Source organism: Maniola jurtina, chromosome 14 (assembly GCF_905333055.1).
Source record: "Maniola jurtina chromosome 14, ilManJurt1.1, whole genome shotgun sequence".
Lineage (NCBI taxonomy): Eukaryota > Metazoa > Arthropoda > Insecta > Lepidoptera > Nymphalidae > Maniola > Maniola jurtina.
The window spans coordinates 2,558,397-2,575,150 of NC_060042.1; the positions used below are offsets into that span (position 1 = coordinate 2,558,397).

General features: G+C 37.9%; 4 protein-coding genes across 9 annotated transcripts in view; 1 reads left to right on the plus strand and 3 right to left on the minus strand.

The window, feature by feature from the left end:
- LOC123871813 (WASH complex subunit 1-like) overlaps positions 1-4,382 on the minus strand; it is a 41,379-nt gene extending 36,997 nt beyond the window's left edge. Inside the window, exon 1 of one of the 2 annotated variants that reach the window (XM_045915789.1) lies at positions 4,273-4,382. The gene's annotated coding sequence lies outside the window, so the exon portion shown is untranslated. Of the gene's footprint in view, positions 138-4,272 lie in introns of those variants that run through there. The other variant, XM_045915788.1, reaches the window with a different exon arrangement.
- LOC123871812 (cytokine receptor) lies at positions 138-4,302 on the minus strand. Its single transcript, XM_045915786.1, has one exon. It carries the CDS (start codon positions 3,964-3,966, stop codon positions 202-204), a length of 3,765 nt encoding a protein of 1,254 aa, XP_045771742.1. The 5' UTR covers positions 3,967-4,302; the 3' UTR covers positions 138-201.
- A 3,202-nt stretch (positions 4,383-7,584) lies between the features above and the next one.
- LOC123871815 lies at positions 7,585-11,335 on the minus strand. Of its 2 annotated transcripts, XM_045915793.1 has the most exons (3): positions 10,942-11,335; positions 9,583-10,504; positions 7,585-7,777 (listed from the first exon to the last, which is right to left on the minus strand). In XM_045915793.1, the coding sequence occupies exons 1-2, from the start codon at positions 11,084-11,086 to the stop codon at positions 9,588-9,590; spliced, it is 1,062 nt and encodes a 353-aa protein (XP_045771749.1). In that variant the 5' UTR covers positions 11,087-11,335; the 3' UTR covers positions 7,585-7,777; positions 9,583-9,587. The 2 variants fall into 2 exon arrangements, with proteins under 2 accessions (XP_045771749.1, XP_045771750.1); XM_045915794.1 differs by lacking the exon at positions 7,585-7,777 and having other exon boundaries at positions 8,538-10,504.
- A 256-nt stretch (positions 11,336-11,591) lies between these two features.
- The window catches only part of LOC123871811 (transmembrane protein 94), a 31,880-nt gene continuing 26,717 nt past the window's right edge, over positions 11,592-16,754 (plus strand). For 2 of the 4 annotated variants that reach the window (XM_045915782.1, XM_045915784.1), the window contains exons 1-9: positions 11,592-11,845; positions 12,166-12,422; positions 13,082-13,189; positions 13,491-13,639; positions 14,140-14,292; positions 14,896-15,104; positions 15,567-15,786; positions 15,950-16,153; positions 16,440-16,624. In XM_045915782.1, coding sequence (XP_045771738.1) covers positions 11,733-11,845; positions 12,166-12,422; positions 13,082-13,189; positions 13,491-13,639; positions 14,140-14,292; positions 14,896-15,104; positions 15,567-15,786; positions 15,950-16,153; positions 16,440-16,624 — 1,598 coding nt within the window. In that variant the 5' untranslated portion in view covers positions 11,592-11,732. The remainder of the gene's footprint in view (positions 11,846-12,165; positions 12,423-13,081; positions 13,190-13,490; positions 13,640-14,139; positions 14,293-14,895; positions 15,105-15,566; positions 15,787-15,949; positions 16,154-16,439; positions 16,625-16,754) is intronic. The other 2 variants (XM_045915783.1, XM_045915785.1) reach the window with 1 other exon arrangement.

Consider the following 16,754-nt stretch of genomic DNA (forward strand, 5'->3'; position numbering starts at 1 on the left):
CTATAAGCTTCTTTTATATCACCTAAAATAATTTAATAAGGCACAAGATCTATCACTAGATACAGCACAGAGTTCCCGTGCGAAATTATAACATCCAATAACTTAATAGGTAAAGCTACTAGTGTTCTCTATTTACAATTCAGTCACTGTGAGTCTATTCCTATTTATCAAACTATGTCACTTCTGTACGCAATAATTGATTCAATTCTTGGTCGTCCGCGTGGGCGACTCGGCGAGAAGCGTGTGTAAATTATCGTTGGCGGGGTCAGTGCTCCACGAGAACCGACAGTACGCGTCGGGGGACATCGCCGGGTCCAATATGGCAGACTCCTCGGCGTGCTGCCCTGTTATCATGTTGTTCAGGTGCTTGTTGATAACCACGTCTGCGGGACTGACGTAGCCGCTGGAGGCGGGCGGCTTCAGAGGCACGGGGTTGCGCGCGCTGGACTTGAGACTAGGCAAGGAATCTAGCGACTGCAGCTGGATGTAACTATTGTCTGTGCTGTGTTTGGTTGGAGGTGGCAAAGAAGGCATAGTTGGCAAGTTTTCAGGTCCCAGCAACTTAGGAGGCGGTGGCCCTAATTTAGGGAAGTTCATTATAGACCTTGCCTGTGCTTCTTCGGGAAGAACATATCCCGATGATGGCTGAGGCGGATTGCAGACGGGTGATGCGGCTGTGCTCGAAGTGAATACAGGAGGCTGCAGACCGGCCATTACGTAACTAGTGGTAGTTGGTTGCATTGTGACTTTGGTAGGTGGATTCTTTACGGGCCCTGGCGCCGACTGTACATATCCAGTAGCAGGATTCACAACCGGTTGCACATACCCACTGGTCGGATTTTTCTTAAAAGCTTTATCACTAAAATAGGGGGAATCTTCAGCTGAACTCTCAGTGTCAATTGCTGATGAATCTTCTTCCTCATCCTCTTTATTTTCCTTACCTTCTACACCTTTGACTTGTTCAGCTTCTATGAAGGAAGAATTGGACCCATCGTCAGAAGTAGAGGCTTGTCTATCAATAGGTCCTCGCACAGATGAGTCAGATGATAAAGCAGTACTATCTGTGTGATCACTCGCACCACAATTGTCAGCTTTCTGTTTAGTGTCTGGTGCTGAAACTGTAGTTTTACTATTGGGCAGCAGTAACATTTCATCTGATGGTGGCTTTTCATCTTTGTTTGTAGGACTCCAATTACTAAATGTATACTTTGAATTATCTTTTTCAGGTATTCCCAAACCATTTGGCAAGACTGGCTTAATATCCTCCATTTTTCTATATTTTTTGTAAAGCTTAATTGATCCATAAACCACACCTATTAGGGCAAACACTGCCATGAAAATCAGAATCATAGTCAGTCCATCTTTACTCCTACATGCCACTGTGCTCGGCTCACTCCATGGGCCAGGATACACCTTGAGGGTGTCATTTGGAGGCCTTTTAGGTAGTGTCACATTGTTTTCTCCCAAAGCTCCATCGTAAATGTCATCATCAAAGTTCACTGCTCTAACTTCATAGGTCTCTGTTGATACCACTCCTTCACAGTGAGTCAAAGAATATGACAGTGCTGTTGCATTTAGAATTTCAGGTTCTGAGTCATCTTTAACTCTTCTAATCTGATAAAGATCTACTGTTCCACCTGAATTTTCAGGAGGTTCCCATGTAAGCGAGTCAGGATTCTTTACAGTTGGTGCTTTTAGTCTGCTAGGAGGACCAATGCTTGTTCTGACAAAAATAGAATCATTTGGTCCCTTTTTAGAGCATAACCCTATTGGGATATTACAAGCTTGCACAGAGAGAGAATAATTAGTGAATGCTTGAATGCCATTTAAAGTTATTTGGCGTTTTGAAGTGTCAGTTCCTGACACTTTGTCGACGTAAATTTCTTTATCAAAGTTCCAGATTACATATTTGCCAATGTTACCATTTCTATTTTGTGGAGGGTCCCAAGTGATTACTAATGAATCATATGTGATATTAGAAATTTGAACATTCCTGGGAGGAGTTGGTGCATCTTCTGATGTTGTAATGACAGCAGTAGCGTTTTCTATATTTTTTTGTCCATGTATAGTAAGTAGAGCAAAAGTGAACTGGTATGTTCTAAAAGAATATAAATTCTCAATGGTTTTATACATCTGCTGGGGATCACTGATAATTACATGTTTATTTTCAACAGTTTTGTCACATTCACTACTTGTTTGAACAATTGGACAGTAGGATATGTTGTAGCCAGTTATAATGCCATCTTGGAGAGCGCAGTCCATATGCCATCGTAATGTGACTGAAGACTTAGTCGGAGCATCATATTTCAAATGCACTTCAAAGCGGTACATCACAAACCCCTCTTTTGATATATCACACTTTGCCCAAGACATACCACTAGTTTTTGACCCATTATTTGCAGATATTGCAAACTGATACCTATATTCTCTCGGTAAATCTATAATATGACTAGTTTTGTGTGAATCCAGAACTGCAAAGTCCAATCGACCGATACATATTTGAGTGGCATTATGTTGACACCAGAAAAGTGTGTAATTGTCAATATTTTTTATTCCGATCCATGACAACTCATAGGTGCCATTTTCGTATGCAAGTTTAGTGAAAGAGGTGACCTTCAAGGAATGTGTGTCCTTTTCTGGTGGAATGTAGATGTGGCTACTGTTCACAGAAGAGCCATTTATATTGAATGACCAGACAGTGACATCTAATGCATCAAGTGTAGCATTTAATGAAACATAACTCATACTTTTATTTTTTTCTGGGAACATAATTTGAGTTTTGTTACTTTGGGATACAAGCACTTTGTATGTAAAATTTGAACCAGCCTCTTCCCATTCTTCCAGCTGTTTCCAATACACATTAATTACCCTGTTACTGTTGAAAGTAGATTGATCAAATGCTCCCACTATCATATCAGGTGGTCTTTTTGGTATCTCACTGGCCGTAGTAAACACTACATATTCATATTCAGACCAGAACTGTCTCTTGGTCGCCTTTTTAGATTTGATGTAAATCCGTACTTCATATTGCATATGAGCATATGGTAAATCTGATAAATTAAATCTATAAGTTTTATTTTTTGTAGGTAAATGGGAGGTATCTACAGTACGAAAATATGTTCTGTTATCCACCTTAGCTATCTGATACTGTATAATATGATCCACGCCACAGCTCAAGAAATCAACTATGTTATTAGGAATTTTCCATTTGAGAAGAACACTATGAGTATCATATTTTATTACTTTTAAATCATCTGGAGGGTCTGGCTTGACGATGGAAAAGTGATCTACAGTGAAGTTCTGGATATTGCTGCCAAACACATTGCTAGCATTCATGTAAAAGAATTGCTCATCTTCTTGTTGCCTGTATCTAGGGGTGCTACTTGTGTTCCACACACAATACCTTGTGGATTCCACTTGTGAGGCTACACAGGATGGATTTACGAGATTGTTTTTGACAGCAAAAGTTACATTGTAATTAACACTACTGAATGATGTAGGACTAGTCCACGAACAATTCAATGTTTCCAGATTTTTAGATATACAATTGAAATCAGTAACATCACTCGGAGGGCTATCAACAAGTACTCGACTAGTACATATTTTGTTGCTCTTAAAGTTTTGACAATAGTAAGTGGACGACTGCTTCTCAGGCATCTTGATGTACAGCCGCCGTGTTGTGCTGTTCACTACGTCGGACTCGAGATGCTTTCGACCGAGAGTGAACTGTATATCACTGGTCGAATAATTACTGTCCGTAACACAAAACATCTCCAATGGTTTGCCATATTTGATGTTGATGTCACCTGGTGGGTACACTGCGACTGTTATGTCTACGTTGAGACATTTCGAAAATATGCACGGTAAACTTAAACACTTCAACAATATACACCAAATCCATGGTTGGAACTGCGGTCCTTTCCTGGAACCACTGCACTTAGTTCTCCGCGATAGCAAATCTGCCATAATGTTATTGTCCTATACACCTGTGACTTGCCACATTACGATTTATAGCACTTCTATTCACCTCGAAGGAACTATTATAAGAAACGATAAAGACATTTTTAGTTTTATTTTTTATCTCGAGATCAATGGCGCACAGTCGACTGTCGACTCGAAACGTTGACAATAGCCTGACTAACATGGACCACTCAACTTCACTTCTATTTATCCACTGAGTTTAACGCGTTAGAATATTTTGCTATGCGAAAGTTAAACATCGGGACTTGAATCTCTATTAGCACATGAAAATTGAATACGCCTTCTACTTACATTAAAAAATAGAAAGAAACTTATGATTTGAAGTATTTCTGAATTCTGAATTTCTGAGTAACGCCAACTTCACTCTAATCATCTAATGTCAGAATCTGTCAAAACACAAATGTTTTTTTTTTTTTCTTTACGTCTGGCTTTACTCTGATTAGCCAATGTCAAGTTTGTGATATTTTCAAGTTATCGAATTTATACAAGTATGGACTCCGCCTGCGCCGGCGCCCGCCGACATACGCGCGGCACCCCTTTAGAGCGCTTCCCAGTCAGTTCCACCACCAAAAAACACCAACTAACACAAAAACCAGCCACTCTTAACAAAAAAAAAACACTCCAAACAAGCACAGCACGCGCGCCAGCAAACGCCATCACAGACGAAGTCCCACAAATGTTTTAGTGATGTGCTTCAGGTTCTTTGATAATGTGCTGAAATACACGAAGTGTTATAAAGTTTAGAAATTTTCTTGGTGTCAACTAATTTACCCCCATTCTCGGATAAATTAGTTCAATCCATAGGTTCAGTCATTGAAATAACATTGCTTCGCGTTTTATGCATTTTGTCAATGCAGTGTCACAGCTGTAGGCAGTCCGACAAGGCTTGACCACGGCTGGACAAGGCTCTCTTGGCACGTGGCCAAAATCGGCACTAACGCCGCCATCTTGTGAAGTGTCATGCTGCCCCCTTGTATGTGGTGTTGCTAAGTAAAAGAATGTAATAAATTTCACTGTTTTTTTTAAATATTAGAATCATTCCATATACATAACTTCGCGATATATTCTAATAATTTAATACAGCATAATCTGGATTTTATAGCTATGTTTAGCACTAGGTAAGTATATTATTTGAAAAGGTAAACATGATAGGTTGCAAGTCCCTGGCCTATCAATGGTTTTTAAGATTCTTTTTCGATGTACAAACAGAAACGGCTTTCCTGATCTCTCTTTCAGTTAAAATTAGATAAAACTTACTCGTTTTTCAACATTGACATTTTCAAGATATTCCTTAAACTTGAGAAGATTTTATTTGCTGGCAGCCTTTGTTCTACAACTACGCCCCCCTGTCAATGTCATTCAAGTGCCAAAAGATCCTCTCTCTCTCTCTCTCTCTCTCGTCTGGCTTTACAAAGATTAGCCAATGCAAAGCCAATGTCAAGTTTGTAGTTTACATTTACAAGTTAGGGAAACTATATAAGTATGGACTTCGTCTGTACCGGCGCTCACCGATATACGCGCGGCGCCCCTTTTGAGCGCTTCCCAGTCAGTTCCAGCATGGTTCCAGCAGCAAAAAACACCAGTGAAACACAAAAAAACGCTCCAAAAAGGCACAACATGCGCGCCAGCAAATTCTAACACAGACGAAGTCCAAAAGATCCTTGTTGTACTGTACAATCCTTAGCATGATTTTGTGACTGTGATAAAAGAATATCATTTTTTTTATCGGATTTATATCGGGTGCAGTGCACAAGTGATTTATTAAACGTTAACTTTTATTTTTTATTAAAAATTAAAAATATTAGAATCCGTGATCACGGAGCTTTTAGGATTGGTGGCTCCCGGACTACTAGGTAAAGTGAAAATTATTAGGTATTCTGAAAACTGGCGCATTTTGTAGGTACTTTTAAGCACTCGAGTAATTTAAGTAAAAGGATCCGGGTTCACATTTCAACTAAAATATTTGAGTAAGAAATAATTGATGATTAAATGAGCTTACCTGTAAGTGAAATTCAATCATAATTATACGAAGTGTCTTGTCCGAAGGATTAGCTGAAATATTTGTTTTTATATATCTTGTAGTACGCTCGTTAGCTACTGCCAAACAACACTGTTTTAGAGAATAGATAGGTATATATATATATTTTTTTTTTTTTTTTTCGGGTTGGTATCATTATACACTGTAGTCTGTGGTATCATTACCCAATATGCTTGTTCCCAGAATGTCTCCTCTCATTTATTTCAGAGTTATTTAATGTATTTTCGGAACATTGTTTGGGTACTGCTTGTGGGTGGGAGGGAGCTAATCCTTCGGACAAGACACTTCGTATAATTATGATTGAATTTCACTTACAGGTAAGCTCATTTAATCATCAATTATACTCGTGTCTTGTCCTCGGATTAGCTGAAATATTTGTTTTTATATATCTTGTAGACTTTTAGAGTAAGTTCCGAAAATACTAGCAGGTGGTAATACCATTAACCTTCCTGCACCAAGAAAAAATGGGTAATAATGAAAATTAATAAAGTTGTTTTCTGTATGAACTGCATATAATTATTATGAAAACAATACAACCTTAATTATTAATGTTACCAAGTTACATTACTTGCATTCTTTTTTAATAATCTTTATTAACTAAGGAGATTCAAAAATCATTGGTTATGTATGTATACAGGTTCAATAAAGTAAACTAAATACCTAAAGATTGTTTTATTATTCCTAAATCACTTATCTATATAATCAAGTAACCATTAATCATTCAATTTCCCAACAATTTTAATGTAATTTGTTCTATTTTCCTATGATTGCTTTGGCTATAGAGGAATTTTCCTGATTACAAATCAAATCTCTATTATAATATTTCCAAAACGTGCTGGAGTTTTGGCTCCAGCCCGCAGTTTTGCGAATAATATCTATGTTGATGCCTGCTCTATAAGCTTTAGAAGTTGCAGCATGTCTGGTGCTGTGGGCAGAGAATATGGATACATCAATACCGCTCTCTTTTAGTACGGTTTTTATCCAGCGACTTAATGTTTGGGTTGAAACTACTTTGAAAGGTTTTTTATAACTAATAAATAAATCCTCTTGACTACGTAATGTAGTGGTTTTACTTATATAAGCTGTAAGAGCTTGTGCTGGACATATAGCAGGTCTCTCTGGAAAGAAAGGCAATATAAGAGCAGGTTGATTAGAGCCTGGTTTAGAGGTTTTAATTAAATCAGGGATTTTAATTATTATTTGTGAAGATACCATTTCTATGTTTTTTACTTTAATTTTTGATAAAGTTTGTAATCTGTGTGTTGTCACTAAGGCTAGCAAAGTAACACATTTCATTGTTAATCTTTCTAAGGATAGGTCTTCATAAGGGTAATACCTAGTCAAATAATCCAGAACACGAGAGGTGTCCCATGTAATGTTATATTTGGGAAGAGGCGGTCTTAGTCTAAAGACACCCTTAAAAAATCTTACAATTCTCTCATCTTTAGATATATTTGAACCTAGTATTAGAGATAATGCGGCTCTACAGCTATTGAGAGTTCCATATTGAGCTCCACTACTGTAAAGTGATGTCAAGAATTGTAATACCTCTGGTACTGGTGCTTCCAACATATTTATTGAATTCCTGTTACAATGTGTAAACCATTTCTTCAAGCAAACATCGTACTGTTTGATGGAGCTTTCTGCCAGGGATGATAGCATTATGTCGATTGAGGCTGGTGGGGTGTCTCTTCGTAGTAATGACCGCCGTATAATATCCCAGCAACCAGGGTAAGTTGTGACTGTATGTTGCGTTTGCTAAAAAAGGAAATCTTGATGTTTTTATGCGGTTCTAGAATTAACATATCTGAAATCAAAAGAGATTGAAAGAGAGGGTACCAAGGTTGAGTTGGCCACCTTGGTACAACTATGATTCCTGTCGCTCTATCATAAATAATTTTCTGAAGACTTTTTAGTATGATTGAAAATGGGGGAAAAGCGTAAAAATAAAAGTTAGACCAATTAATCGTAAAAGCATTTATAGCAAAGGCATCTGGGTCTCTATGCCAGGACACAAATCTATCGCACTTCTTATTAATGCGAGAAGCAAAAAGATCAATTTGAGGTTGACCAAAGGTCTTAACAATTTGAGTGAAAGCTGAATCGCTAAGCTCCCATTCAATGTCTGGGTGCGTGCGCCTCGATTCGGCGTCAGCAACTGTGTTTTCGGATGATCGAATATAATAGGCATATATAAAAATGCTTCGTGTCTCACACCATTTCCATATATCCTTAGTCACCGCTGTTAAGTGTGGATATTGGATGCCCCCCATACGGTTAATATAACTGATGGCAGTGGTGTTATCAATCCGTAGCAGAACCTGACAGTGGTGAAGTCTGGAGGCAAAAGCTTTAAGAGCTAGGAAAGCAGCCAGTAATTCTAGATAATTAATATGTTGAGTACTTTCCCATTCGGACCACTGTCCACCTGTTGATTCTGACCCACAAGCTGCACCCCATCCCGTAGTTGAGGCATCAGAGTAAATCTCTTTTTCATAATTGTCACTTCTAATTTTGTGAACCGACCTATCAATGTTCTTTAACCACCAGGAAAAATCCTCATTTAGAGAATCTGGGATATGCATTATCCTATTGTAGTCATCATGGCCTAGCAAGTTAAGATATTTACATCTCTCAAATGCCTTTGTATACAACCAACCATACTCTATGGCGATGCAGGCAGAGACTAATAACCCTATTAATTTTGCAAACATTTGAATCTTACATTGACGCATATTTTTAATTTTTACTAACTCTCTACGAATATGTGTTCTCTTATCCTTAGGTAAACTGATTTCTAGGTTATGCGAGTCAATTATAAAGCCAAGGAATTTACAAGAATGGGACGGGGAGAGATTACTTTTGTTATAATTAATTATGAAGCCCAATGCTGTTAGAAGTTTTATAGTTATATTAATATTTCTATTGCTCTCATTAAAGGACCGTCCTATCAGCAGCATATCATCAAGATATATACTAGATATGAAACCCGCTTGACGTAGTAATCTAATAACAGGTTTCATTATTTTTGTAAATACATATGGGGCTGTGTTTAACCCAAAGGGTAGGACATTAAATTCATATGTTTTCCCACTGAACATAAAACGAAGGTATTTTCTATAATCATGATGAACTTTCAATAGAAAATATGCATCCTTTAAATCCAGGGTAGCCATAAATGAATCTCTTGTTATTAATTTTATAGCTGTGCGTAGATCCTCTAACTTGAAATGCTGTGTGGTTATGTGTTTATTTAGATTTTTTAAATTTAATATGAAACGGTTTTTGCCGTTAGGTTTTGGTATTAGGAATATACTTGATAAGTATTGATCAGCACACGGTTCACACTCTGAAACTGCACCAATGCACAGGAGCTCATTTATTGCGGATTCATAAGCTGCTCTTTCTTTAGGTGTATATTCAGGAATGTTGGGGGGATGCATTTGTATAACCCCTCGTGAGAATGGTAACTTATAACCCTCGATCCAAGAAATAATTGTCTGATCATTTGTAATCATCGCCCATTGTTGGGCAAAAAGTGAAAGTCGACCGGCGTGTGTTACCTCGTTTAATCGCGATGTGGATTCCTGTATTGCTGTTGATGATGCCGCGATCCTCTCGATGAGAATTCGGGCTTCCGCGCTGGAGCAGGCGGATGGCTCCTCTTTTGTACCGGCTGCCTGCGTGCCGGAGGAGCCCTGTAGTTTAAAGTTGAAGTTGATGGTTGTGTTTTCCTCTTTATTGTTCCTTTATTATTACTGCCCTGAGTTTTTATAATCTCGGCTCTCGATCTTGACACCGTTTTTGCCGTTTTTAAAGTCTCTGATATGTTTTCACCAAACAAGTACTTGTCAACCTTTGTCAGTTTTAGGTGTTCTAACACGTCCCTTTTTACGCAAGATAAAATAAAATATCTTCTTCTCATAGAGTCGGAATACTGGATGTCACAGAGCATACGAATGCTGTCCATCAGTTCCTTGGTTACTTTGCTGTCAGCATTATTATTTTTTATTTGATTATCTATAACCCGGGCAATACAAGAAATAACCGCAGATATCTGCTTTTGTCTCGTTTCCATGCCCTTGTCCCGTTTTAATATGGTATCTGGCAATGCGGCCCTTATTTCTAAGTTAAGTAATGGCGCGGCGATGCGTTCGCTGTTGGTAGGAACCATGTATTTTTTATTTTGGAATAAATCTTTTCGGACCTCTTTATCCAGACCGGAGATAGCGATGTGATTTAATCTGTTAGCCAACTCCTTCCGTATTTCCGGTCCCAATTGCGAAACAGATGTTGGGTCCTCTCCCAAAATCTCCAAAATCTCGTCCGGCAAAGCTTGATCTCCATTAGGTACCTCGGTACTCTCAGCAGGTATTTCAGGCGGCGCGGGCGGTACATCTGCCAGCAGCGGTTCATTGTCCATGGAGATTATTTCTACCTCCTCTATTGGGCTGGGTGGCCTGGAACATATGCTGAATTCGTCGCCTGAAACCGGAGGGTTTAGTCTTAATTCCATTGAATTGGAACTGATAGATTAACAATAATTACTTTAGTAAGTAATATTTTCTTTAAATCGATCACACATTGTAAAGTTTAGTCTTAGTAGGTACTATGAAAGACTCCGTTGAGTAATTCGATGTACGCAGTGTCCCAAAATAAATAATATTAAGCCTTTTTGTAATGCGGTGACCGATAGACATGTTGAAAGGCTCCTTTGAGCAATTCGAATATGTTTGGTTACCGATTTTTATTTATGGTCCTATGAAAGACTCCATTGAGTAATTCGATGTACCTTAGCCTATGGTAATTATTTATCCGTACGATGTTAACCATTAAACACTGTGAAAAGCTCCTTTAAGCAATTCGGTTATGTTTTAGGTTAGTGTAGACGCCACGTGGCGCCATTTTGAAACTAGGTCTACCTGCATCGTTTTGCAAGTCTAGCAATTCCGATGATGAAGAGGAGTCTGAAGACTCTTCCATTCTTCGTGCTCGGCGTAATTTCTCTTCTAATTTCCTTATCTTCTTACTAATATACTCCAGTTCGTTATTTTTTCTCTTAGGCATAACTGAACTGAGTTGTGTTGAGTGGCAGCACTAAAAAGCGAATGAGAGGAGACATTCTGGGAACAAGCATATTGGGTAATGATACCACAGACTACAGTGTATAATGATACCAACCCGAAAAAAAAAAAAAAATATATATATATATACCTATCTATTCTCTAAAACAGTGTTGTTTGGCAGTAGCTAACGAGCGTACTACAAGATATATAAAAACAAATATTTCAGCTAATCCGAGGACAAGACACGAGTATAATACACATTAATAATTACTTAATTAGTCTTGAGTAAAAAATTAAAGTTTGGATGTAACCCGGGATAATCTTCAGAATTCAGATATACCTACAAAATTTTTATAAAGCACGATTTTTTCTGAACAGTAACTTATCGGATCTTGTCGAGTGCAGTACAGAAACGCAAAATTGATGAAATTAATTTATTCCTGAACGAATTTAACCGAGTCAGTTGTCAAAGTCGAAATATTAGAAATGTCAATGTCAACGCCAAAACGAATGTCTCTAATTTCATTCAATTTTCAACTTCAAAAGTGTTTCAAAATTTCACAATTTTCATTTTTTATTTTCATTTTAAAATGTCCAATAATATTATTAAATAAATTTAGTCAAATATGTGAGAACTGTTTTATATAATGGAAGATAACATTCAAGATGAAAAGGGATACACGACAAAGGCTGCTCTAATAAAATTAAGAGATGACATTCGTACTGTTATTGACGAACATAAACAAAAAAATCGTATGGGGTAATGTATTTATTTTGAACTATTAACATTAACATAGCAACTAAAAATTTTGTATAATAATCGGACAGGTACTCATCTTTTTGTATCAGAAGTAATTAAAATTTGGAAGTGTCTAGCCAACCGACTGGTGGAAGACGAATTTATTTTTATTGAGCCGACCAGTCGTATCGCGAAAAAACAGTCGCAGAGAACTTAAGGATACAAGAGCGACCGAAGTGAACTCGAAATATATATTCACATCCCTTATTTAAAAGTCCTTCCCATTTCTCTTAGAAAGTATAGGTACATGTTAGCAATTTTATTCTCATGATTTATTTTAGATTTGGCATTATCCGCAACATTATATCACTGAAATCAGAGAGAGTGCTACTATCAGGAATAGCATACACTGTCACAATAATTAATATAATATGTTTAATACTCACATATCTGGTGGGAGGAACTCTATTAGCACAAGGATATCTACTATGGGAGGCTTTATTTTTATTCATCTTACTTGTAATCAACATAGTGATAGCAATAAATGAAGAATACTTGTACAAGAATGAAATACCACATCGGGTTAAGAAGGTACTAGGTGAGAAAAATGTTTTATTTATTAGTAGCCATCACTTTGTCCATATGGATTTAGTTGCTTAAAAATTAAGTGGATACTCTTTACTTTCCGGAATACAAGATCATTTGTCTCCTGGATGCAAGCTATCTTCGTACCAAATTTTTGAGATTGGTGAAAAAGTTGAGTTGTGAATAGGTGACAAACACTTTTTCACATTATAGATCATAGAATAATTATAACTTTATACACTTTACATAAAGGAGCTTATACAAGGAATCAAAAGCTTAATTTGTTGTAACGCCTGCTTCTATACAATATTAAGGGGCTGAACACCAAAGTTTGCAATCCAAAATAAATATTTATTATTAGTATGGATAGGATTTGAATCTTAGAATGCCAACTTAAGTTTGAATTACGCTATTTGCTACAATTGTAATATTAATATGATTATCTGAATTTATAGCGCAACTAATACCCATCTGTACATTTTTACCAATAGTAAGAGAGTGTCAGCCAACTAAAGGTGATTGTGATCCTTTATCTGCCAAATTACTCTGTTGGCATGACCACCTGTATTTTAATCTGAACTTTCTATCTATTTCACCGTTTTATATGATTACTTTGACTTGAAGGTGAATATTTTCAAATTATAGGTTTTGATATTTTTTTTTTTTGAACAGAGACGCTAGATCAAGCCATTGAAAAATGTCTATGGAAAGAACATCACTACCCACACTTATGCGCTCCTTTCTCTCCATGTGTGATACTTCAATGGACGTACAGAGATGGTATGCCCTCCTTGTTTTTTTTTACAACTATTTGTTGTGATTAAATGTATAAAAATAATTGTATTTCAATTGTATTTCATTTCTCTAATTTCTCACTAAAGTTCAATCTTAGCATAAGTTAATATTTTAGGAACATACTTCAAAGAATTTTCTAATTTTATATGCACAATGAGTGTGTACACTGTTAATAATTAAGTACTCAAAGTATATCACTGATTTCTCTACAATTTTAATACAGATTTGTGTGAACAGAAAATATTTTTAAATAATTAATTAAATATATTTTTGTAATTTACTTTAGGAGTTATAGTAAATCTTCCCTGGGCACTGTTAGTGGAAGGGGACATAATCGTGCTCCGGCCGGGCCAGGAAGTGCCAGGACATTGTCAGGGTCTGCAGCCAGGGGACCCGGAATTATTCTTTGGGCAGATTTTTTTATCTGGATCACAGGTAAATACTTTCACAATTTTTGGGCTTTCCAATCGCCTAATAAATATATACCTGAAGGAAAATTGTTATTTTGATACATTTCCTATACAAAAACTGTTGGAATGCTTTTATACTTCATATTTAAAGGTTATTTGACATTTAAAAAATCGGCCCTTTACTTAAAATAATAATCTATAGTCACTTTATATTTATAATCCATACTATTGCTAACCATAAATACATTGATATTAATATTATAAATTCGAAAGTGTGTCGGTCGGCCGGTCGGTCTTTTCGCGTCTTATCTGTTTTATCAATTTTGATGAAAAGTATAAAAATAGTTTTCTGGAGTAAGACATATTATAGGTATGTCCTTCTTGTTTGTCTCGGAATCAAAGTATAGTTTTCAAAAATGTGGTTTTCGTACCAATATCTATGCAGATGAAGTTACCGGTATATAAATAAGATCTGTTAGTTCATTTCTTTTGAAGAGAGTATATTTGTTACTTTATCTTTTACAGTCAAAAGAGCATTTCAGCGCGCCGCGTGTGCGCACGCCGCACCCCAACAAAGCCTATAAAATGTGCGAAACGCCTTATTTGAAAAACTTGAAACTGGCTCTTAGCCAGGCTACAGCTAGACCTGTGACTGTGTTTGAGAAACAGAGGTACTTGGTGAGTCTATATCTTACTATTTGTTTGTGATTTTGTTCGCTGGCTGTGGTTTAAAAGTACTTGTTACAACAGTAACGTTAACGCACAACAGACTTTAACGTTTAAGTGCGGAAACAAGCCCAGAGAGAAGAAAGAAAGAAAACAGTAACGTTAGTACAAGTTTGAGGTACTCACAACGTTGATAGAACATATTGAACTTGAAACATTGAAGTTAGTAAAATGGATCTAAATGTGATTGTTTTAAAATCTATTATTCAGTACTACGTAGTATCAGCGGTTGGTGGTTATTGTGAAAGTTCGAGATGTGTGACGTGTCTATGTGATTTGTAGGATACGACGGGACTGTGTCATTTAAGCGTTTCGCGCACCACATCTTACAAGTTTAAGATTAACTATCGTGCACTTTCGGGATGAGAACGATTCGGGAACTATAGTCTAAGAATGAGATTTATAGACCGCTCTTTGACTTCGCTCAGACCTAAGATTGATTAAAACCAGACAGATTTATGCGAGAGATGTACATCTGTCTTGTTTTAACTCTGCCTTAAGGATAAGAAGAGTCAGATTGCGCTCTATAGATCTGACCCTTAAACCTTCTCGCAGTGCACAGTGAAGATTCTGGAAGGCATAGTGCTGCCGGTGGTGGTTTCGCTGGTTCTGGCGGCGAGCGCGGCGCGCCACGTGGCCCGCCTGCCCGGCGCTCCGCACTGGAGCGAGGTGTACTTGTTGCAGCCGGCGGCGGCGTCCGTGCCGCTGCTGCAGATATTCTTCCCCCTCGCCTGGGTCACGCTCAACTGCTACGGGCTGGCGAGGTGAGTGTGCATTATGACAATGGCCAACATTGTCGTGGTAGGTTGTTGCAATGTAAATAGCAACAGATAAAATAGTTATATATTAAAAAAAAAAAACATTGTCGTGGTGTTATTTGCTACTCGGTCAAGTTAGGTTTGCACCTCGCGTCGATTATGTCACACTGACGCCTATCGGAATAAAATTGGCAATGTGGATCCCCATTGAAGTAATGTGTTTTAGATATGATATTTTTACTTGACGCACCGCCTTTCTGGCCGGCTGAAAACTGAACTGGGGTAGCACCTTGTTTTAGCAGGCTATAACTAGCAGCTGCCGGTAGCAGTTGTTAAGCTAAGGGGTATTCGCCTAAAATAGGCTACGCCAGAAGGGACCCGCAGTGTGCGTACCAATCGCACAGGAAAGAAAACTGCTAACCGTTAACCGTACTTCGTTGTAGCACTAAATAAATTAAATGATTACAGGTTTAAACTACTATCGGAAACACGTCAAATATACACCCGTCCCAAATCCTGTTCCATATCCGAGGAAGCGACTGATCCGCTCATTCAAGCTCTGAGCGAATCTAACCTCAAAGTGGACAGCTTGCGATCTTTGGGCAAGACCTTCTGGAACATTCTCCTCGGCAGAGAGGACATGGTCGCGAGAACTGCCAACATTGTTCACGTTTTGGGCTCCTTGTCGGTAAGTTGGATTAGACTACATCACTCTATCACAGTAAGGATATCATAATATTAATTACATACCGAGGTTCGACGAAGCCATGTAGTGTGTCTGCACTACATGGCTTCATCGAGCAGCAATCTGTAAAACTGAATTTATTTTATAAAGATATCCCATTTTGCAGGCTCTTTGTTGTGTGGATAAGAAGGGTATTTTATCGTGGCCCAATCCAACCGCGGAGAAAGTATTCTTTCTTCGCAATTCGAGCCCCACTTCGCAAAATTCCAGCAAAACCAGCCTCGTCGACTCTATGGGACACCAAAGTCAAAGCAATCTCGACCAAATTGGCGACACCAAACCGAACCCCGAACCGTCTACTATTGTTGAGGTAAAGGTTTTTTTAGTTTTATTATATACATATATTAAAAATATTAAATTAACACAGTGCCCAGTAAAACTGGTTTTTGTGGCGCTGGATTTTAAACAATTTTGATGTTTAGTACAGATTGCTATAGGTTGCATCCCGGGAAAGGACATTTAAATGTTACTTTTGGTCTCAGAAAATCACAGAGCTCAACAAGATTTTTAAAAACCTAAATTCACGCATATTACCGTACGGGTATCATCTAGTAATGCGTATTACCGTACGGTTTGTATGCTAAATAACTTTACAGGTGCTAGATCTAACTCACGACCAGAACGCGCCGTTTCGCGTGGAGTTCGACGAACAAAGATGGCGCACGCACCTGGCACGTTTGAAACCCTTGGGGCTCGCCGCGTTGCTCAACACGTGTGCGGAGGCTCCGAGACACACTTACGCGCACTTCTGCGCACACCTCACATGCGAGGCCCACTACAGGTAGATATATAAGAAGATAAATCCACACGCACGAAGTCGCGAGCATCATCTAGTTAATAACAATTCACTCTCTATGCTTGTGTTAATTTATCGTAGATTTCCTATTTAGCTCGAGGAGCATGCTATTTTG